This window comes from Salmo salar, chromosome 13, assembly GCF_965601325.2.
Source record: "Salmo salar chromosome 13, fSalSal1, whole genome shotgun sequence".
NCBI classification, from domain to species: Eukaryota; Metazoa; Chordata; class Actinopteri; order Salmoniformes; family Salmonidae; genus Salmo; species Salmo salar.
Window position 1 is genome coordinate 11,100,167 of NC_138303.1, and position 24,372 is coordinate 11,124,538.

The following is a 24,372-nucleotide window of genomic DNA, read 5'->3' on the forward strand; positions in this document are numbered from 1 at the left end:
TCAGGGGAGAAAGAGAGAATGTCCACTTGGGAGAGATGAGGATCCCAGTGCCACCACCCCACTGACCAGAAGCTCTCGGGGTGTGCGAGAACACGTGGGCAGACGAGGAGAGAGCAGTAGGAGTAGCAGTGTTATCTGTGGTAATCCATGTTTCCGTCAGCGCCAAGAAGTCGAGGGACTGGAGGGTAGCATAGGCTGAGATGAACTCTGCCTTGTTGGCCGCAGACCGGCAGTTCCAGAGGCTGCCGGAGACCTGGAACTCCACTTGGGTCGTGCGTGCTGGGACCACCAGGTTAGAGTGGCAGCGGCCACGCGGTGTGAAGCGTTTGTATGGCCTGTGCAGAGGGGAGAGAACAGGGATAGACAGACACATAGTTGACAGGCTACAGAAGAGGCTACGCTAATGCAAAGGAGATTGGAATGACAAGTGGACTACACGTCTCGAATGTTCAGAAAGTTAAGCTTACGTTGCAAAAATCTTATTGACTAAAATGATTAAAATGATACAGTACTGCTGGCTGGTGAAGTAGGCTAGCTAGCAGTGGCTGCGTTGTTGACTTTGTTTGAAAGTGTAGCTGGCTAGGTAACCTCGATAGTTTCAGTACTACACCTTATCATGATACAAAGGCAACTATGTAGCTAGCTAACATAACACTAATCAAGACGTTCCTTTGTAATGTATTTAGTTTCTACAATGCTGCTCGTCGGTAATAGTTGGCTAGGTTTGGAAATGGCGTCGCGGGGGACGAAAATAGCTGGCCAGCTAACCTCGATAATTACTCTAAACTACACAATTATCAAACTATGACAAACTATGACAAAGACAACTTATTGACTAAAATGACTAAAATGATACAGTACTGCTGGCTGGTAAAGTAGGCTAGCTAGCAGTGGCTGCGTTGTTGACTTTGTTTGAAAGTGTAGCTGGCTAGGTCACCTCGATAGTTTCAGTGCTACACCTTATCATGATACAAAGGCAACTATGTAGCTAGCTAACACTAGCTAACCTGGCTAGCTAACCTCGATAATTACTTTAAACTACACAATTATCTTAGATACAAAGACAGCAAAGACAACTATGTAGCTAGCTAACACTACACTAATCAAATTGTTCCGTTGTAATGTATTAGTTCCTACAGTGCTGCTAGTCGGTAGAAGTTCGCTAGCTAGCAGTGTTGACTAAGTAGAAGAACGGTGGCGCGGCGCGGCGGACGAAAATAGCTGGCTAGCTAACCTCGATAATTACTCTAACTACACAATTATCTTAGATACAAAGACAGCAAAGACAACTATGTAGCTAGCTAACACTACAGTAATCAAATCGTTCCGTTGTAATGTATTAGTTTCTACAGTGCTGCTAGTCGGTAGAAGTTGGCTAGCTAGCTAGCAGTTGTTGACTAAGTAGGAGAACGGTGGCGCGGCGCTTCGGACGAAAATAGCTGGCTAGCTAACCTCGATAATTACTCTAAACTACACAATTATCTTTGATACAAAGACAGCTAAGTAGCTAGCTAAAAAATTGCTCAAATCAAACAAATCAAACCGTTGTAATGTAATGAGATGTAATATTACCTGCGGAGCGGAGTGCAGCACGACTACTCGCTCCAAAACCCGGAAGCACACATGCCGTGGTTGCCCTTAGTTTGAAGATGTAATCCGGAGACAGGTGTTTTCTCCATCTCCTTAGCTATCATACTCTAATTCCACTGATTTCTAAACTCGGTCCTCCACAAAGTGGAGTTCAGTACTACTAAGCAATATATAAAAAATAAAAAAACGTGTTAGACAGGATTACATAGACATACTAACCAGCTCAAATAGACAGAAGTGTGCTATATGGCAGACCAAACCAAACTCATCTCTCGGCATGTCCACTCATTATCTCAGCCAATCATTGCTAGCGGGAAGGTTGCTGGCTTTTTCTGCGGCTAAACCAACTAGGCTCGTAATTTAACAATTTTATTCGTATTTACAGATGGCATACAAGTTCGTTATTAAGGCACGTGAAAGTTCAAATGTTCCAGAAGGCATTTCTGGACAAAAATGTATTTTGATTTAAAAAAAAAATACGATTTATGTTCAAATGGCTGTGAAGTGGTGATCCGTGACATATGCCTAGTTTCCTGAAATGTGTCACAAATGTGCTCCATCTGTCGTTATCTTTCCACTTGCCTCTTTTTCATATTTATTCCTGCTTCTCCTATCCTCGTATCAAATTGTATTTGTCACATGCGCCCGAATACAACAGGTGTAGACCATACAGAAAATGCTTACTTACAAGCCCTTAACCAACAATGCAGTTTTAAGAAAATACCTTAACAAAAGTAAGAGAAAATAATAAATAATTAAAGAGTAGCAGTAAATAAGAATAGCCCAGGCTATATACAGGGGGTACCGGTACAGAGTCAATGTGCGGGGGCACCAGTGTCTTGGTCATTGAGGTAATATGTACATGTAGGTAGAGTTATTAAAGTGACTATGCATAGATGGTAATAGAGAGTAGCGGCAGTGTAGAAGGGGGGGGGGGGGGGGGGGGGGTGAAAATAGTCTGGGTAGCCATTTGATTAGCTGTTCAGGAGTCTTATGGCTTAGGAGTAAAAGCTGTTTAGAAGCCTCTTGGACCTAGAATTGGTGCTCCGGTACCGCTTCCCGTGTAGTAGCAGAGAGTCTATAACTAGGGTCTATGACTAGGGTGGCTGGAGTCTTTGACAATTTTTAGGGCTTTTCTCTGACACCGCCTGGTATAGAGGTCCTGGATGGCAGGAAGCTTGGCTCTGGTGATGTACTGAGTGGTGCACATTACCCTCTGTAGTGCCTTGCAGTCGGAGGCCGAGCAGTTGCCATACCAGGCAGTGATGCAACCTGTAAGGATGCTCTCGATGGTGCAGCTGTAAAACGTTTTGAGGATCTGAGGACCCATGCCAAATCTTTTCAGTCTCCTGAGGGGGAATAGGTTTTGTCGTGCCCTCTTCACAACTGTCTTGGTGTGACTGGACCATGATAGTTTGTTGGTGATGTGGACGCCAATGAACTTGAAGCTCTCAACCTGCTCCACTACAGACCCGTTGATGAGAATGGTGGCGTACTCGGTCCTCCTTTTCCTGTTGTCCACAATAATTTCCTTTGTCTTGATCACGTTGAGGGAGAGGTTGTTGTCCTTGCACCACACGGTCAGGTCTCTGACCTCCTCCCTATAGGCTGTCTCATCGTTGTCGTGATCAGGCCTACCGCTGTTGTGTCATCAGCAATCTTAATGATGGTGTTGGAGTTGTGCCTGGCCGTGCAGTCATGAGTGAACAGGGAGTACAGGAGGGGACTGAGCACGCACCCCTGAGGGGCCCCCCGTGTTGAGGATCAGTGTGGCAGATGTGTTGTTGCCTACCCTTACCACCTGGGGGTGGCCCGTCAGGAAGTCCAGGATCCAGTTGCAGAGGGAGGTGTTTAGTCCCAGGATCCTTAGCTTGGTGATGAGCTTTGAGGGCACTATGGTGTTGAACGCTGAGCTGTAGTCAATGAATAGCATTCTCACATAGGTGTTCCTTTTGTCCAGGTGTGAAAGGGCAGTGTGGAGTGCAATAGAGATTGCATCATCTGTGGATCTGTTGGTGCGGTATGCAAATTGGAGTGGGTCTAAGGTTTCTGGGATAATGGTGTTGATGTGAGCCATGACCAGCCTTTCGAAGCATTTCATGGCTACATACGTGAGTGCTACGGATCGGTAGTCATTTAGGCAGGTTACCTTAGTGTTCTTAGGCACAGGAACTATGGTGGTCTGCTTGAAACATGTTGGTATTACAAACTCAGACAGGGAGAGGTTGAAAATGTCAGTGTAGACACTTGCCAGTTGGTCAGTGCATGCTCGCAGTCCACGTCCTGGTAATCCGTCTGGCCTTGCGGCCTTGTGAATGGTGACCTGTTTAAAGGTCTACCTCACATCGGCTGCGGAGAGCGTGATCACAAAGTCATCCAGAACAGCTGACGCTCTCATGCATGTTTCAGTGTTACTTGCCTCGAAGCGAGCATAGATGTTATTTATCTTGTCTGGTAGGCTCGTGTCACTGGGCAGCTCTCGGCTGTGCTTCCCTTTGTAGTCTGTAATAGTTTGCAAGCTCTGCCACATCCGACGAGCATCACAGCCGGTGTAGTACGATTTGATTTTAGTCCTCTATTGATGCTTTGCCTGTTTGATGGTTCGTCGGAGGGCATAGCGGGATTTCTTATAAGCTTCTGGGTTCTTATAAGCTTCCGCTCCTTGAAAGCTGCAGCTCTACCCTTTTGCTCGGTGTGAATGTTGCCTGTAATCTATGGCTTCTGGTTGGGATATGCACGGTCACTGTGGTGAAGACGTCCCCGGTGCACTTATTGATAAAGCCAGTGACTGATGTGGTGTACTCCTCAATGCCATCGGAAGAATGCCGGAACATATTCCAGTCTGTGCTAGCAAAACTGTAGTTTAGCATCCGCTTCATCTGGCCACTTTTTTTTATAGACTGAGTCACTTGTGCTTCCTGCTTAAATGTTTTGCTTGTAAGCAGGAATCAGGAGGATAGAATTATGGTCAGATTTGCCAAATGGAGGGCGATGGAGAGCTTTGTACGCTTCTCTGTTTGAGGAGTAAAGGTGGTCTAGAATTTTTTTCCCTCTGGTTGCACATTTAACATGCTGATAGAAATTATGTAAAACTGATTTAAGCTTCCCTGCATTAAAGTCCCCGGCCACTAGGAGTGCTGACTCTGGATGAGCATTTTCCTGTTTGCTTATGGCGGTATACAGCTCATTGAGTGCGGTTTTAGTGCCAGCATCTGTCTGTGGTGGTATGTAGACAGCTATAAAAAATTCAGAAGAAAACTCTCTAGGTTGATAGTGTTGTCTACAGCTTATCATGAAATGCTCTACCCCAGGCGAGCAAAACCTCGAGACTTCCTTAGATATCGTGCACCAGCTGTTGTTTATATATATGCATAGGCCCCCGCCCCGTGTCTTACCAGAGTCTGCTGTTCTATCCTGTCGATAGAGTGTATAACCAGCCAGTTGTATGTTCTTAACGTCGTCGTTCATCCAAGACTCGGTGAAACATAAGATATTACAGTTTTAATCTCTCATTCACTGTTTTGCTCTCCCACATCCAAATCCTTAACCTCTCACCTCTATCCCGCTCTCTGTATCTCCCTCCCCCCCACAGATATGTCAGCCCTGATCTCCCTGAGGAAGAGAGCCCAGGCTGAGAAACCTCTAGCTGGGGCAAAGATAGTGGGCTGCACCCACATCACAGCTCAGACTGCAGTAGGTTAACTTGCTTTCTCCTCCACCATACACCATCTTAGATCCATAGACCTACAGTATATGAGAAGCCTCTAACTAGGGCAAAGATAGTGGCTTTTTGTTGTTGTTGCTGCCTCCTCCAGTAATACAATCATACTGTCTTTGCCTTTCCTGACTGTCAAATGAATCAGACATTCAGAGATGATGAACAGCTTGTCTTAAAGCACTTTGCTCCAGACATGTCAGATTACAGCTTGATAGATAGATTTTGGTGTTATTTTTTATGGTTTACATTTGCCTCAATGTAAGAGCTTATCGTGTGTGTGTTTGTGTGTTACCCCCAGGTTCTGATAGAGACCCTGGTAGCTCTTGGAGCTCAGTGTCGTTGGACAGCCTGTAACATCTACTCTACTCAGAACGAGGTGGCTGCTGCCCTGGCAGAGACTGGTAAGAACACACATCACATAGTGGACCATCTCTCTCTCTTTCTGTCGCTCTGTTTCTGTCTCGCTCTCTTTCTCTCTGTGTCTCTGTCTCTTTCTGTCTCGCTCTCTTTCTCTCTGTGTCTCTGTCTCTTTCTGTCTCTCTCTTTCTCTCTGTGTCTCTGTCTCTTTCTGTCTCGCTCTCTTTTCCTCTGTGTCTCTGTCTCTTTCTGTCTCTCTCTCTTTCTCTCTGTGTCTGTCTCTTTCTGTCTCTCTCTTTCTCTCTGTCTATTTCTGTCTCTCGCTCTCTTTTCCTCTGTGTCTCTGTCTCTTTCTGTCTCGCTCTCTTTCTCTCTGTGTCTCTGTCTCTTTCTGTCTCTCTCTTTCTCTCTGTGTCTCTGTCTCTTTCTGTCTCGCTCTCTTTCTCTCTGTGTCTCTGTCTCTTTCTGTCTCGCTCTCTTTCTCTCTGTGTCTCTGTCTCTTTCTGTCTCGCTCTCTTTCTCTCTGTGTCTCTGTCTCTTTCTGTCTCGCTCTCTTTCTCTCTGTGTCTCTGTCTCTTTCTGTCTCGCTCTCTTTCTCTCTGTGTCTGTGTCTCTGTCTCTTTCTGTCTCTCTCTCTTTCTCTCTGTGTCTCTGTCTCTTTCTGTCTCTCTCTTTCTCTCTGTCTATTTCTGTCTCTCGCTCTCTTTCCCTCTGTGTCTCTGTCTCTTTCTGTCTCTCGCTCTCTTTCTCTCTGTGTCTCTTTCTGTCTCTCGCTCTCTTTCTCTCTGTGTCTCTTTCTGTCTCTCGCTCTCTTTCTCTCTGTGTCTCTGTCTCTTTCTGTCTCTCGCTCTCTTTCTCTCTGTGGCTCTTTCTCTCTCTGTCTCGCTCTCTTTCTCTTTCTGTCTCGCTCTCTCTCTTTCTCTTTCTTTCTCTCCCTCTCTCTTCCTGTCTCTCTCTTTCTCTCTCTCGCTCTCTCTCTGTCTCTCTTTCTGTCTCTCCCTCTTTCTGTCTCTCACTGTCTCTGTCTCTTTCTGTCTCTTTTTTTTCTCTCTGTCTTTTTCTCTCTCTCTTTCTGTCTCGCTCTCTTTGTCTTTCTGTCTCGCTTTCTGTCTCTCTCGGTCTCTTTTTGTCTTTCTGTCTCTCTATCTTTCTGTCTCTTTGTCTTTCTGTCTCTCTCTCTTTCTGTCTCTATCTCTCTTTCCCCCCTACCCCCACCCGCTGTCTCAAGCCGTTATAAAAGTTTCATCCTCATTTTCTCTCTCCCTCTCCCCCAGCCATAATAAATACTAGCCTCTTCTTCATCTCTCTCTTCCTCTCTCTTCCCCTCTCTCTCTCCTCTCCCCTACAGGTGTGCCTGTGTTTGCATGGAAGGGCGAGTCAGAGGATGATTTTTGGTGGTGCATTGACCGCTGTGTCAACAAAGAAGGCTGGCAGGCCAACATGGTACCTAAATACTAAACTATTCAATAATAGATTTTACGTCAGACCTGGGTCAAAAATTTACAATATGTATGCACTTGAGACGTGCTTGATTTAACTTACCAGGCACAATTGAACCATTGGAATAGTCCCAGTACTGAAAACTCCATACTAGGCAAGCAAAATCATGCAAATATTTCAGATAATGGAAATGCACACACATTCGCCCCCAATGTCTGCTTGACATTGATCATTGATGCAGTGATGCCCCACCCTACTGTGGAAGGTGATTGTTGACTTCACCATTTGTATATATATATATATATATATATATATATATATATATATATATATATATATATATATTATCATTGTGCTGTTATTGTTAGATTCTGGATGACGGAGGGGATCTGACCCACTGGGTTTATAAGAAGTACCCCAGCGTGTTCAAGAAGGCTCAGGGCATCGTGGAGGAGAGTGTTACTGGAGTCCACAGGTGAGAAAGAGCTTTCCTAAAACATTGGTCAAATACATTCACAGCAAGAAGAGATATTTTTTTCAACTTTTTTGTCATTGGTCCAGTTTATTCTCCGTTAGTCTGTGGCTCACCTTAAAGACTGTCTTCTTTATTTCCTTTATTCTCAGGTTGTACCAGCTGTCCAAGGCAGGCAAGCTGTGTGTCCCGGCCATGAATGTGAACGACTCGGTTACGAAGCAGAAGTTTGACAACCTCTACTGCTGCAGAGAGTCCATCCTGGACGGGTGAGGAGGGGTTGTCATGTAGAATATAGTACAGTAACTACTGCTGCAGAGAGTCCATCCTGGACGGGTGAGGAGGGGTTGTCATGTAGAATATAGTACAGTAACTACTGCTGCAGAGAGTCCATCCTGGACGGGTGAGGAGGGGTTGTCATGTAGAATATAGTACAGTAACTACTGCTGCAGAGAGTCCATCCTGGACGGGTGAGGAGGAGTTGTCATGTAGAATATAGTACAGTAACTACTGCTGCAGAGAGTCCATCCTGGACGGGTGAGGAGGAGTTGTCATGTAGACTATAGTACAGTAACTACTGCTGCAGAGAGTCCATCCTGGACGGGTGAGGAGGAGTTGTCATGTAGAATATAGTACAGTAACTACTGCTGCAGAGAGTCCATCCTGGACGGGTGAGGAGGGGTTGTCATGTAGAATATAGTACAGTAACTACTGCTGCAGAGAGTCCATCCTGGACGGGTGAGGAGGGGTTGTCATGTAGAATATAGTACAGTAACTACTGCTGCAGAGAGTCCATCCTGGACGGGTGAGGAGGGGTTGTCATGTAGAATATAGTACAGTAACTACTGCTGCAGAGAGTCCATCCTGGACGGGTGAGGAGGGGTTGTCATGTAGAATATAGTACAGTAACTACTGCTGCAGAGAGTCCATCCTGGACGGGTGAGGAGGGGTTGTCATGTAGAATATAGTACAGTAACTACTGCTGCAGAGAGTCCATCCTGGACGGGTGAGGAGGAGTTGTCATGTAGAATATAGTACAGTAACTACTGCTGCAGAGAGTCCATCCTGGACGGGTGAGGAGGAGTTGTCATGTAGACTATAGTACAGTAACTACTGCTGCAGAGAGTCCATCCTGGACGGGTGAGGAGGAGTTGTCATGTAGAATATAGTACAGTAACTACTGCTGCAGAGAGTCCATCCTGGACGGGTGAGGAGGAGTTGTCATGTAGAATATAGTACAGTAACTACTGCTGCAGAGAGTCCATCCTGGACGGGTGAGGAGGAGTTGTCATGTAGACTATAGTACAGTAACTACTGCTGCAGAGAGTCCATCCTGGACGGGTGAGGAGGAGTTGTCATGTAGAATATAGTACAGTAACTACTGCTGCAGAGAGTCCATCCTGGACGGGTGAGGAGGAGTTGTCATGTAGAATATAGTACAGTAACTACTGCTGCAGAGAGTCCATCCTGGACGGGTGAGGAGGAGTTGTCATGTAGAATATAGTACAGTAACTACTGCTGCAGAGAGTCCATCCTGGACGGGTGAGGAGGAGTTGTCATGTAGAATATAGTACAGTAACTACTGCTGCAGAGAGTCCATCCTGGACGGGTGAGGAGGAGTTGTCATGTAGAATATAGTACAGTAACTACTGCTGCAGAGAGTCCATCCTGGACGGGTGAGGAGGAGTTGTCATGTAGAATATAGTACAGTAACTACTGCTGCAGAGTGTCCATCCTGGACGGGTGAGGAGGAGTTGTCATGTAGACTATAGTACAGTAACTACTGCTGCAGAGAGTCCATCCTGGACGGGTGAGGAGGAGTTGTCATGTAGAATATAGTACAGTAACTACTGCTGCAGAGAGTCCATCCTGGACGGGTGAGGAGGAGTTGTCATGTAGAATATAGTACAGTAACTACTGTTGCAGAGAGTCCATCCTGGACGGGTGAGGAGGAGTTGTCATGTAGACTATAGTACAGTAACTACTGCTGCAGAGAGTCCATCCTGGACGGGTGAGGAGGAGTTGTCATGTAGAATATAGTACAGTAACTACTGCTGCAGAGAGTCCATCCTGGACGGGTGAGGAGGAGTTGTCATGTAGAATATAGTACAGTAACTACTGCTGCAGAGAGTCCATCCTGGACGGGTGAGGAGGAGTTGTCATGTAGAATATAGTACAGTAACTACTGCTGCAGAGAGTCCATCCTGGACGGGTGAGGAGGAGTTGTCATGTAGAATATAGTACAGTAACTACTGCTGCAGAGAGTCCATCCTGGACGGGTGAGGAGGAGTTGTCATGTAGAATATAGTACAGTAACTACTGCTGCAGAGAGTCCATCCTGGACGGGTGAGGAGGAGTTGTCATGTAGACTATAGTACAGTAACTACTGCTGCAGAGAGTCCATCCTGGACGGGTGAGGAGGAGTTGTCATGTAGAATATAGTACAGTAACTACTGCTGCAGAGAGTCCATCCTGGACGGGTGAGGAGGAGTTGTCATGTAGACTATAGTACAGTAACTACTGCTGCAGAGAGTCCATCCTGGACGGGTGAGGAGGAGTTGTCATGTAGAATATAGTACAGTAACTACTGCTGCAGAGAGTCCATCCTGGACGGGTGAGGAGGAGTTGTCATGTAGAATATAGTACAGTAACTACTGCTGCAGAGAGTCCATCCTGGACGGGTGAGGAGGAGTTGTCATGTAGACTATAGTACAGTAACTACTGCTGCAGAGAGTCCATCCTGGACGGGTGAGGAGGAGTTGTCATGTAGAATATAGTACAGTAACTACTGCTGCAGAGAGTCCATCCTGGACGGGTGAGGAGGAGTTGTCATGTAGAATATAGTACAGTAACTACTGCTGCAGAGAGTCCATCCTGGACGGGTGAGGAGGAGTTGTCATGTAGAATATAGTACAGTAACTACTGCTGCAGAGAGTCCATCCTGGACGGGTGAGGAGGAGTTGTCATGTAGAATATAGTACAGTAACTACTGCTGCAGAGAGTCCATCCTGGACGGGTGAGGAGGAGTTGTCATGTAGAATATAGTACAGTAACTACTGCTGCAGAGAGTCCATCCTGGACGGGTGAGGAGGAGTTGTCATGTAGAATATAGTACAGTAACTACTGCTGCAGAGAGTCCATCCTGGACGGGTGAGGAGGAGTTGTCATGTAGAATATAGTACAGTAACTACTGCTGCAGAGAGTCCATCCTGGACGGGTGAGGAGGAGTTGTCATGTAGAATATAGTACAGTAACTACTGCTGCAGAGAGTCCATCCTGGACGGGTGAGGAGGAGTTGTCATGTAGAATATAGTACAGTAACTACTGCTGCAGAGAGTCCATCCTGGACGGGTGAGGAGGAGTTGTCATGTAGAATATAGTACAGTAACTACTGCTGCAGAGAGTCCATCCTGGACGGGTGAGGAGGAGTTGTCATGTAGAATATAGTACAGTAACTACTGCTGCAGAGAGTCCATCCTGGACGGGTGAGGAGGAGTTGTCATGTAGAATATAGTACAGTAACTACTGCTGCAGAGAGTCCATCCTGGACGGGTGAGGAGGAGTTGTCATGTAGAATATAGTACAGTAACTACTGCTGCAGAGAGTCCATCCTGGACGGGTGAGGAGGAGTTGTCATGTAGAATATAGTACAGTAACTACTGCTGCAGAGAGTCCATCCTGGACGGGTGAGGAGGAGTTGTCATGTAGAATATAGTACAGTAACTACTGCTGCAGAGAGTCCATCCTGGACGGGTGAGGAGGAGTTGTCATGTAGAATATAGTACAGTAACTACTGCTGCAGAGAGTCCATCCTGGACGGGTGAGGAGGAGTTGTCATGTAGACTATAGTACAGTAACTACTGCTGCAGAGAGTCCATCCTGGACGGGTGAGGAGGAGTTGTCATGTAGACTATAGTACAGTAACTACTGCTGCAGAGAGTCCATCCTGGACGGGTGAGGAGGAGTTGTCATGTAGAATATAGTACAGTAACTACTGCTGCAGAGAGTCCATCCTGGACGGGTGAGGAGGAGTTGTCATGTAGAATATAGTACAGTAACTACTGCTGCAGAGAGTCCATCCTGGACGGGTGAGGAGGAGTTGTCATGTAGAATATAGTACAGTAACTACTGCTGCAGAGAGTCCATCCTGGACGGGTGAGGAGGAGTTGTCATGTAGAATATAGTACAGTAACTACTGCTGCAGAGAGTCCATCCTGGACGGGTGAGGAGGAGTTGTCATGTAGAATATAGTACAGTAACTACTGCTGCAGAGAGTCCATCCTGGACGGGTGAGGAGGAGTTGTCATGTAGAATATAGTACAGTAACTACTGCTGCAGAGAGTCCATCCTGGACGGGTGAGGAGGAGTTGTCATGTAGACTATAGTACAGTAACTACTGCTGCAGAGAGTCCATCCTGGACGGGTGAGGAGGAGTTGTCATGTAGAATATAGTACAGTAACTACTGCTGCAGAGAGTCCATCCTGGACGGGTGAGGAGGAGTTGTCATGTAGACTATAGTACAGTAACTACTGCTGCAGAGAGTCCATCCTGGACGGGTGAGGAGGAGTTGTCATGTAGAATATAGTACAGTAACTACTGCTGCAGAGAGTCCATCCTGGACGGGTGAGGAGGAGTTGTCATGTAGAATATAGTACAGTAACTACTGCTGCAGAGAGTCCATCCTGGACGGGTGAGGAGGAGTTGTCATGTAGAATATAGTACAGTAACTACTGCTGCAGAGAGTCCATCCTGGACGGGTGAGGAGGAGTTGTCATGTAGAATATAGTACAGTAACTACTGCTGCAGAGAGTCCATCCTGGACGGGTGAGGAGGAGTTGTCATGTAGAATATAGTACAGTAACTACTGCTGCAGAGAGTCCATCCTGGACGGGTGAGGAGGAGTTGTCATGTAGAATATAGTACAGTAACTACTGCTGCAGAGAGTCCATCCTGGACGGGTGAGGAGGAGTTGTCATGTAGACTATAGTACAGTAACTACTGCTGCAGAGAGTCCATCCTGGACGGGTGAGGAGGAGTTGTCATGTAGACTATAGTACAGTAACTACTGCTGCAGAGAGTCCATCCTGGACGGGTGAGGAGGAGTTGTCATGTAGACTATAGTACAGTAACTACTGCTGCAGAGAGTCCATCCTGGACGGGTGAGGAGGAGTTGTCATGTAGAATATAGTACAGTAACTACTGCTGCAGAGAGTCCATCCTGGACGGGTGAGGAGGAGTTGTCATGTAGAATATAGTACAGTAACTACTGCTGCAGAGAGTCCATCCTGGACGGGTGAGGAGGAGTTGTCATGTAGAATATAGTACAGTAACTACTGCTGCAGAGAGTCCATCCTGGACGGGTGAGGAGGAGTTGTCATGTAGAATATAGTACAGTAACTACTGCTGCAGAGAGTCCATCCTGGACGGGTGAGGAGGAGTTGTCATGTAGAATATAGTACAGTAACTACTGCTGCAGAGAGTCCATCCTGGACGGGTGAGGAGGAGTTGTCATGTAGACTATAGTACGGTAACTACTGCTGCAGAGAGTCCATCCTGGACGGGTGAGGAGGAGTTGTCATGTAGACTATAGTACGGTAACTACTGCTGCAGAGAGTCCATCCTGGACGGGTGAGGAGGAGTTGTCATGTAGAATATAGTACGGTAACTACTGCTGCAGAGAGTCCATCCTGGACGGGTGAGGAGGAGTTGTCATGTAGAATATAGTACGGTAACTACTGCTGCAGAGAGTCCATCCTGGACGGGTGAGGAGGAGTTGTCATGTAGAATATAGTACGGTAACTACTGCTGCAGAGAGTCCATCCTGGACGGGTGAGGAGGAGTTGTCATGTAGAATATAGTACGGTAACTACTGCTGCAGAGAGTCCATCCTGGACGGGTGAGGAGGAGTTGTCATGTAGAATATAGTACGGTAACTACTGCTGCAGAGAGTCCATCCTGGACGGGTGAGGAGGAGTTGTCATGTAGAATATAGTACGGTAACTACTGCTGCAGAGAGTCCATCCTGGACGGGTGAGGAGGAGTTGTCATGTAGACTATAGTACGGTAACTACTGCTGCAGAGAGTCCATCCTGGACGGGTGAGGAGGAGTTGTCATGTAGAATATAGTACGGTAACTACTGCTGCAGAGAGTCCATCCTGGACGGGTGAGGAGGAGTTGTCATGTAGACTATAGTACGGTAACTACTGCTGCAGAGAGTCCATCCTGGACGGGTGAGGAGGAGTTGTCATGTAGAATATAGTACGGTAACTACTGCTGCAGAGAGTCCATCCTGGACGGGTGAGGAGGAGTTGTCATGTAGAATATAGTACAGTAACTACTGCTGCAGAGAGTCCATCCTGGACGGGTGAGGAGGAGTTGTCATGTAGAATATAGTACAGTAACTACTGCTGCAGAGAGTCCATCCTGGACGGGTGAGGAGGAGTTGTCATGTAGAATATAGTACAGTAACTACTGCTGCAGAGAGTCCATCCTGGACGGGTGAGGAGGAGTTGTCATGTAGAATATAGTACAGTAACTACTGCTGCAGAGAGTCCATCCTGGACGGGTGAGGAGGAGTTGTCATGTAGAATATAGTACAGTAACTACTGCTGCAGAGAGTCCATCCTGGACGGGTGAGGAGGAGTTGTCATGTAGAATATAGTACAGTAACTACTGCTGCAGAGAGTCCATCCTGGACGGGTGAGGAGGAGTTGTCATGTAGAATATAGTACAGTAACTACTGCTGCAGAGAGTCCATCCTGGACGGGTGAGGAGGAGTTGTCATGTAGACTATAGTACAGTAACTACTGCTGCAGAGAGTCCATCCTGGACGGGTGAGGAGGAGTTGTCATGTAGAATATAGTACAGTAACTACTGCTGCAGAGAGTCCATCCTGGACGGGTGAGGAGGAGTTGTCATGTAGAATATAGTACAGTAACTACTGCTGCAGAGAGTCCATCCTGGACGGGTGAGGAGGAGTTGTCATGTAGAATATAGTACAGTAACTACTGCTGCAGAGAGTCCATCCTGGACGGGTGAGGAGGAGTTGTCATGTAGAATATAGTACAGTAACTACTGCTGCAGAGAGTCCATCCTGGACGGGTGAGGAGGAGTTGTCATGTAGAATATAGTACAGTAACTACTGCTGCAGAGAGTCCATCCTGGACGGGTGAGGAGGAGTTGTCATGTAGAATATAGTACAGTAACTACTGCTGCAGAGAGTCCATCCTGGACGGGTGAGGAGGAGTTGTCATGTAGAATATAGTACAGTAACTACTGCTGCAGAGAGTCCATCCTGGACGGGTGAGGAGGAGTTGTCATGTAGACTATAGTACAGTAACTACTGCTGCAGAGAGTCCATCCTGGACGGGTGAGGAGGAGTTGTCATGTAGAATATAGTACAGTAACTACTGCTGCAGAGAGTCCATCCTGGACGGGTGAGGAGGAGTTGTCATGTAGAATATAGTACAGTAACTACTGCTGCAGAGAGTCCATCCTGGACGGGTGAGGAGGAGTTGTCATGTAGAATATAGTACAGTAACTACTGCTGCAGAGAGTCCATCCTGGACGGGTGAGGAGGAGTTGTCATGTAGAATATAGTACAGTAACTACTGCTGCAGAGAGTCCATCCTGGACGGGTGAGGAGGAGTTGTCATGTAGAATATAGTACAGTAACTACTGCTGCAGAGAGTCCATCCTGGACGGGTGAGGAGGAGTTGTCATGTAGAATATAGTACAGTAACTACTGCTGCAGAGAGTCCATCCTGGACGGGTGAGGAGGAGTTGTCATGTAGAATATAGTACAGTAACTACTGCTGCAGAGAGTCCATCCTGGACGGGTGAGGAGGAGTTGTCATGTAGAATATAGTACAGTAACTACTGCTGCAGAGAGTCCATCCTGGACGGGTGAGGAGGAGTTGTCATGTAGAATATAGTACAGTAACTACTGCTGCAGAGAGTCCATCCTGGACGGGTGAGGAGGAGTTGTCATGTAGAATATAGTACAGTAACTACTGCTGCAGAGAGTCCATCCTGGACGGGTGAGGAGGAGTTGTCATGTAGAATATAGTACAGTAACTACTGCTGCAGAGAGTCCATCCTGGACGGGTGAGGAGGAGTTGTCATGTAGAATATAGTACAGTAACTACTGCTGCAGAGAGTCCATCCTGGACGGGTGAGGAGGAGTTGTCATGTAGAATATAGTACAGTAACTACTGCTGCAGAGAGTCCATCCTGGACGGGTGAGGAGGAGTTGTCATGTAGAATATAGTACAGTAACTACTGCTGCAGAGAGTCCATCCTGGACGGGTGAGGAGGAGTTGTCATGTAGAATATAGTACAGTAACTACTGCTGCAGAGAGTCCATCCTGGACGGGTGAGGAGGAGTTGTCATGTAGAATATAGTACAGTAACTACTGCTGCAGAGAGTCCATCCTGGACGGGTGAGGAGGAGTTGTCATGTAGAATATAGTACAGTAACTACTGCTGCAGAGAGTCCATCCTGGACGGGTGAGGAGGAGTTGTCATGTAGACTATAGTACAGTAACTACTGCTGCAGAGAGTCCATCCTGGACGGGTGAGGAGGAGTTGTCATGTAGAATATAGTACAGTAACTACTGCTGCAGAGAGTCCATCCTGGACGGGTGAGGAGGAGTTGTCATGTAGACTATAGTACAGTAACTACTGCTGCAGAGAGTCCATCCTGGACGGGTGAGGAGGAGTTGTCATGTAGAATATAGTACGGTAACTACTGCTGCAGAGAGTCCATCCTGGACGGGTGAGGAGGAGTTGTCATGTAGAATATAGTACGGTAACTACTGCTGCAGAGAGTCCATCCTGGACGGGTGAGGAGGAGTTGTCATGTAGAATATAGTACAGTAACTACTGCTGCAGAGAGTCCATCCTGGACGGGTGAGGAGGAGTTGTCATGTAGAATATAGTACGGTAACTACTGCTGCAGAGAGTCCATCCTGGACGGGTGAGGAGGAGTTGTCATGTAGACTATAGTACAGTAACTACTGCTGCAGAGAGTCCATCCTGGACGGGTGAGGAGGAGTTGTCATGTAGAATATAGTACAGTAACTACTGCTGCAGAGAGTCCATCCTGGACGGGTGAGGAGGAGTTGTCATGTAGAATATAGTACAGTAACTACTGCTGCAGAGAGTCCATCCTGGACGGGTGAGGAGGAGTTGTCATGTAGACTATAGTACAGTAACTACTGCTGCAGAGAGTCCATCCTGGACGGGTGAGGAGGAGTTGTCATGTAGAATATAGTACAGTAACTACTGCTGCAGAGAGTCCATCCTGGACGGGTGAGGAGGAGTTGTCATGTAGAATATAGTACAGTAACTACTGCTGCAGAGAGTCCATCCTGGACGGGTGAGGAGGAGTTGTCATGTAGAATATAGTACAGTAACTACTGCTGCAGAGAGTCCATCCTGGACGGGTGAGGAGGAGTTGTCATGTAGAATATAGTACAGTAACTACTGCTGCAGAGAGTCCATCCTGGACGGGTGAGGAGGAGTTGTCATGTAGAATATAGTACAGTAACTACTGCTGCAGAGAGTCCATCCTGGACGGGTGAGGAGGAGTTGTCATGTAGAATATAGTACAGTAACTACTGCTGCAGAGAGTCCATCCTGGACGGGTGAGGAGGAGTTGTCATGTAGAATATAGTACAGTAACTACTGCTGCAGAGAGTCCATCCTGGACGGGTGAGGAGGAGTTGTCATGTAGAATATAGTACAGTAACTACTGCTGCAGAGAGTCCATCCTGGACGGGTGAGGAGGAGTTGTCATGTAGAATATAGTACAGTAACTACTGCTGCAGAGAGTCCATCCTGGACGGGTGAGGAGGAGTTGTCATGTAGAATATAGTACAGTAACTACTGCTGCAGAGAGTCCATCCTGGACGGGTGAGGAGGAGTTGTCATGTAGAATATAGTACAGTAACTACTGCTGCAGAGAGTCCATCCTGGACGGGTGAGGAGGAGTTGTCATGTAGAATATAGTACAGTAACTACTGCTGCAGAGAGTCCATCCTGGACGGGTGAGGAGGAGTTGTCATGTAGAATATAGTACAGTAACTACTGCTGCAGAGAGTCCATCCTGGACGGGTGAGGAGGAGTTGTCATGTAGAATATAGTACAGTAACTACTGCTGCAGAGAGTCCATCCTGGACGGGTGAGGAGGAGTTGTCATGTAGAATATAGTACAGTAACTACTGCTGCAGAGAGTCCATCCTGGACGGGTGAGGAGGAGTTGTCATGTAGAATATAGTACAGTAACTACTGCTGCAGAGAGTCCATCCTGGACGGGTGAGGAGGAGTTGTCATGTAGAATATAGTACAGTAACTACTGCTGCAGAGAGTCCATCCTGGACGGGTGAGGAGGAGTTGTCATGTAGAATATAGTACAGTAACTACTGCTGCAGAGAGTCCATCCTGGACGGGTGAGGAGGAGTTGTCATGTAGAATATAGTACAGTAACTACTGCTGCAGAGAGTCCATCCTGGACGGGTGAGGAGGAGTTGTCATGTAGAATATAGTACAGTAACTACTGCTGCAGAGAGTCCATCCTGGACGGGTGAGGAGGAGTTGTCATGTAGAATATAGTACAGTAACTACTGCTGCAGAGAGTCCATCCTGGACGGGTGAGGAGGAGTTGTCATGTAGACTATAGTACAGTAACTACTGCTGCAGAGAGTCCATCCTGGACGGGTGAGGAGGAGTTGTCATGTAGAATATAGTACAGTAACTACTGCTGCAGAGAGTCCATCCTGGACGGGTGAGGAGGAGTTGTCATGTAGAATATAGTACAGTAACTACTGCTGCAGAGAGTCCATCCTGGACGGGTGAGGAGGAGTTGTCATGTAGAATATAGTACAGTAACTACTGCTGCAGAGAGTCCATCCTGGACGGGTGAGGAGGAGTTGTCATGTAGAATATAGTACAGTAACTACTGCTGCAGAGAGTCCATCCTGGACGGGTGAGGAGGAGTTGTCATGTAGAATATAGTACAGTAACTACTGCTGCAGAGAGTCCATCCTGGACGGGTGAGGAGGAGTTGTCATGTAGAATATAGTACAGTAACTACTGCTGCAGAGAGTCCATCCTGGACGGGTGAGGAGGAGTTGTCATGTAGAATATAGTACAGTAACTACTGCTGCAGAGAGTCCATCCTGGACGGGTGAGGAGGAGTTGTCATGTAGAATATAGTACAGTAACTACTGCTGCAGAGAGTCCATCCTGGACGGGTGAGGAGGAGTTGTCATGTAGAATATAGTACAGTAACTACTGCTGCAGAGAGTCCATCCTGGACGGGTGAGGAGGAGTTGTCATGTAGAATATAGTACAGTAACTACTGCTGCAGAGAGTCCATCCTGGACGGGTGAGGAGGAGTTGTCATGTAGAATATAGTACAGTAACTACTGCTGCAGAGAGTCCATCCTGGACGGGTGAGGAGGAGTTGTCATGTAGAATATAGTACAGTAACTACTGCTGCAGAGAGTCCATCCTGGACGGGTGAGGAGGAGTTGTCATGTAGAATATAGTACAGTAACTACTGCTGCAGAGAGTCCATCCTGGACGGGTGAGGAGGAGTTGTCATGTAGACTATAGTACAGTAACTACTGCTGCAGAGAGTCCATCCTGGACGGGTGAGGAGGAGTTGTCATGTAGAATATAGTACGGTAACTACTGCTGCAGAGAGTCCATCCTGGACGGGTGAGGAGGAGTTGTCATGTAGACTATAGTACAGTAACTACTGCTGCAGAGAGTCCATCCTGGACGGGTGAGGAGGAGTTGTCATGTAGAATATAGTACGGTAACTACTGCTGCAGAGAGTCCATCCTGGACGGGTGAGGAGGAGTTGTCATGTAGAATATAGTACGGTAACTACTGCTGCAGAGAGTCCATCCTGGACGGGTGAGGAGGAGTTGTCATGTAGAATATAGTACGGTAACTACTGCTGCAGAGAGTCCATCCTGGACGGGTGAGGAGGAGTTGTCATGTAGAATATAGTACGGTAACTACTGCTGCAGAGAGTCCATCCTGGACGGGTGAGGAGGAGTTGTCATGTAGAATATAGTACAGTAACTACTGCTGCAGAGAGTCCATCCTGGACGGGTGAGGAGGAGTTGTCATGTAGAATATAGTACAGTAACTACTGCTGCAGAGAGTCCATCCTGGACGGGTGAGGAGGAGTTGTCATGTAGAATATAGTACAGGTAACTACAGCTGCAGAGAGTCCATCCTGGACGGGTGAGGAGGAGTTGTCATGTAGACTATAGTACAGTAACTACTGCTGCAGAGAGTCCATCCTGGACGGGTGAGGAGGAGTTGTCATGTAGAATATAGTACAGTAACTACTGCTGCAGAGAGTCCATCCTGGACGGGTGAGGAGGAGTTGTCATGTAGAATATAGTACAGTAACTACTGCTGCAGAGAGTCCATCCTGGACGGGTGAGGAGGAGTTGTCATGTAGAATATAGTACAGTAACTACTGCTGCAGAGAGTCCATCCTGGACGGGTGAGGAGGAGTTGTCATGTAGAATATAGTACAGTAACTACTGCTGCAGAGAGTCCATCCTGGACGGGTGAGGAGGAGTTGTCATGTAGAATATAGTACAGTAACTACTGCTGCAGAGAGTCCATCCTGGACGGGTGAGGAGGAGTTGTCATGTAGACTATAGTACAGTAACTACTGCTGCAGAGAGTCCATCCTGGACGGGTGAGGAGGAGTTGTCATGTAGAATATAGTACAGTAACTACTGCTGCAGAGAGTCCATCCTGGACGGGTGAGGAGGAGTTGTCATGTAGAATATAGTACAGTAACTACTGCTGCAGAGAGTCCATCCTGGACGGGTGAGGAGGAGTTGTCATGTAGAATATAGTACAGTAACTACTGCTGCAGAGAGTCCATCCTGGACGGGTGAGGAGGAGTTGTCATGTAGAATATAGTACAGTAACTACTGCTGCAGAGAGTCCATCCTGGACGGGTGAGGAGGAGTTGTCATGTAGAATATAGTACAGTAACTACTGCTGCAGAGAGTCCATCCTGGACGGGTGAGGAGGAGTTGTCATGTAGAATATAGTACAGTAACTACTGCTGCAGAGAGTCCATCCTGGACGGGTGAGGAGGAGTTGTCATGTAGAATATAGTACAGTAACTACTGCTGCAGAGAGTCCATCCTGGACGGGTGAGGAGGAGTTGTCATGTAGAATATAGTACAGTAACTACTGCTGCAGAGAGTCCATCCTGGACGGGTGAGGAGGAGTTGTCATGTAGAATATAGTACAGTAACTACTGCTGCAGAGAGTCCATCCTGGACGGGTGAGGAGGAGTTGTCATGTAGAATATAGTACAGTAACTACTGCTGCAGAGAGTCCATCCTGGACGGGTGAGGAGGAGTTGTCATGTAGAATATAGTACAGTAACTACTGCTGCAGAGAGTCCATCCTGGACGGGTGAGGAGGAGTTGTCATGTAGACTATAGTACAGTAACTACTGCTGCAGAGAGTCCATCCTGGACGGGTGAGGAGGAGTTGTCATGTAGAATATAGTACAGTAACTACTGCTGCAGAGAGTCCATCCTGGACGGGTGAGGAGGAGTTGTCATGTAGAATATAGTACGGTAACTACTGCTGCAGAGAGTCCATCCTGGACGGGTGAGGAGGAGTTGTCATGTAGACTATAGTACGGTAACTACTGCTGCAGAGAGTCCATCCTGGACGGGTGAGGAGGAGTTGTCATGTAGAATATAGTACGGTAACTACTGCTGCAGAGAGTCCATCCTGGACGGGTGAGGAGGAGTTGTCATGTAGAATATAGTACGGTAACTACTGCTGCAGAGAGTCCATCCTGGACGGGTGAGGAGGAGTTGTCATGTAGACTATAGTACGGTAACTACTGCTGCAGAGAGTCCATCCTGGACGGGTGAGGAGGAGTTGTCATGTAGAATATAGTACGGTAACTACTGCTGCAGAGAGTCCATCCTGGACGGGTGAGGAGGAGTTGTCATGTAGAATATAGTAAGGTAACTACAGCTGCAGAGAGTCCATCCTGGACGGGTGAGGAGGAGTTGTCATTTAGACTATAGTACAGTAACTACTGCTGCAGAGAGTCCATCCTGGACGGGTGAGGAGGAGTTGTCATGTAGAATATAGTACAGTAACTACTGCTGCAGAGAGTCCATCCTGGACGGGTGAGGAGGAGTTGTCATGTAGAATATAGTACAGTAACTACTGCTGCAGAGAGTCCATCCTGGACGGGTGAGGAGGAGTTGTCATGTAGAATATAGTACAGTAACTACTGCTGCAGAGAGTCCATCCTGGACGGGTGAGGAGGAGTTGTCATGTAGAATATAGTACAGTAACTACTGCTGCAGAGAGTCCATCCTGGACGGGTGAGGAGGAGTTGTCATGTAGAATATAGTACAGTAACTACTGCTGCAGAGAGTCCATCCTGGACGGGTGAGGAGGAGTTGTCATGTAGACTATAGTACAGTAACTACTGCTGCAGAGAGTCCATCCTGGACGGGTGAGGAGGAGTTGTCATGTAGACTATAGTACAGTAACTACTGCTGCAGAGAGTCCATCCTGGACGGGTGAGGAGGAGTTGTCATGTAGACTATAGTACAGTAACTACTGCTGCAGAGAGTCCATCCTGGACGGGTGAGGAGGAGTTGTCATGTAGAATATAGTACAGTAACTACTGCTGCAGAGAGTCCATCCTGGACGGGTGAGGAGGAGTTGTCATGTAGAATATAGTACAGTAACTACTGCTGCAGAGAGTCCATCCTGGACGGGTGAGGAGGAGTTGTCATGTAGAATATAGTACAGTAACTACTGCTGCAGAGAGTCCATCCTGGACGGGTGAGGAGGAGTTGTCATGTAGAATATAGTACAGTAACTACTGCTGCAGAGAGTCCATCCTGGACGGGTGAGGAGGAGTTGTCATGTAGAATATAGTACAGTAACTACTGCTGCAGAGAGTCCATCCTGGACGGGTGAGGAGGAGTTGTCATGTAGAATATAGTACAGTAACTACTGCTGCAGAGAGTCCATCCTGGACGGGTGAGGAGGAGTTGTCATGTAGAATATAGTACAGTAACTACTGCTGCAGAGAGTCCATCCTGGACGGGTGAGGAGGAGTTGTCATGTAGACTATAGTACAGTAACTACTGCTGCAGAGAGTCCATCCTGGACGGGGAGTTGTCATGGTAACATTCACAACTATTCGTTCTCTACTTAGACATGAAATATCTTCCTCCATGGAATCACAAATATGTCCCCAAGCAGATCAGTGTTTTTTTTTTTGTTTGTTTGTGATAGTTGTCATACACAACCTTCTAATCCAAATCATGTATTTCCCTTCTTGCTGTAGTTTGAAGAGGACCACTGATGTGATGTTTGGAGGGAAACAGGTGGTGGTGTGTGGTTATGGAGAAGTGGGTAAGGGTTGCTGTTCTGCTCTGAAGGCTATGGGAGCCATCGTCTGCATCACAGAGATAGACCCCATCTGTGCCCTGCAGGGCTGGTAAGAAACCTCAGGGCGACATTTTACTCTTCTTAAAATATATATATATTTTTTTTTACAATACAACAGTGGTGGTCATAATGAGCATTGTTTGTGGATGATTTCTCTCCTACACGATAGCATGGATGGGTTCAGGGTGGTCAAGCTGAATGAAGTCATTCGGCAGATGGATATTGTGATAACCTGCACAGGTAAACTAGAAACCAATCAAATCAATAATTATATATATAATATATATATAATTATTGATTTGATATATATATATATATATATACACACACATATATCAATCAAATCAATAATTTATGTATATATATATATATATATAGATATAAATTATTGCTTTGATTGATATATATATATATATATATATATATAATTATTGATTTGATATATATATATATATATATATATATCAATCAAAGCAATAATTTATATCTATATATATATATATATATATATATACATAAATTATTGATTTGATTGATATATGTGTGTGTATATATATATATATATATATATATATATATATATATATCAAATCAATAATTATATATATATATATATATATATATATATATATATATATATATATATATATTCATAAAGTCATTTTTCACAACATCAGTTGTTACAAAAGGACTTTACGGTAACTCAGCCTAGAGGGGTAAGTGGAAGCACAGTGGTCCGGAAAGCAGAAGGATTTATTCTATTCTACTCTGATAATCATACAAACCCAAAACACCCTCAATCTTCAAATATAAATACCCCAGCAGATGTCCATGTTTATGACTCAGCTTTTTCCACCATGTTTAAACCACGCAGTATCTTTATCAAATCAGTTGGTGACTCACTTCATAACAGATTGCATTCATTATTCTCTTTCTCTCTGTCTCTCTGTCTCTCTCTCTGTCTCTCTCTCTGTCTCTCTCTCTGTCTCTCTCTGTCTCTCTCTCTGTCTCTGTCTCTCTGTCTCTGTCTCTCTCTCTGTCTCTCTGTTCCTTTCTCTCTCGCTGTATTACCGATGACTTAGCTAACAGTGTACATTACGATCCGAGCTCAGATGAGCGAAGGAGTGTTCTGACTACGTTGTTGTCGTGATGTCACTCAGGTAATAAGAACGTGGTGACCAGAGAGCAGCTGGATCGGATTAAGAACGGCTGTATAGTCTGCAACATGGGACATTCCAATACTGAGATTGATGTGGTGAGTTATTTTTGGTTGGTGTGGGTGGTCTGCTGCTCTGTCACTAACC

General features: G+C 46.4%; 1 protein-coding gene across 2 annotated transcripts in view; it reads left to right on the forward strand.

The window, feature by feature from the left end:
• The window catches only part of LOC106566385 (S-adenosylhomocysteine hydrolase-like protein 1), a 69,816-nt gene that overhangs the window by 37,081 nt on the left and 8,363 nt on the right, over positions 1 to 24,372 (forward strand). For both annotated transcript variants that reach the window (XM_045692885.2, XM_045692884.2), the window contains exons 4-11: positions 5,183 to 5,283; positions 5,607 to 5,709; positions 7,014 to 7,108; positions 7,474 to 7,580; positions 7,730 to 7,846; positions 22,965 to 23,117; positions 23,238 to 23,308; positions 24,229 to 24,323. In XM_045692885.2, coding sequence (XP_045548841.1) covers positions 5,183 to 5,283; positions 5,607 to 5,709; positions 7,014 to 7,108; positions 7,474 to 7,580; positions 7,730 to 7,846; positions 22,965 to 23,117; positions 23,238 to 23,308; positions 24,229 to 24,323 — 842 coding nt within the window. The remainder of the gene's footprint in view (positions 1 to 5,182; positions 5,284 to 5,606; positions 5,710 to 7,013; positions 7,109 to 7,473; positions 7,581 to 7,729; positions 7,847 to 22,964; positions 23,118 to 23,237; positions 23,309 to 24,228; positions 24,324 to 24,372) is intronic.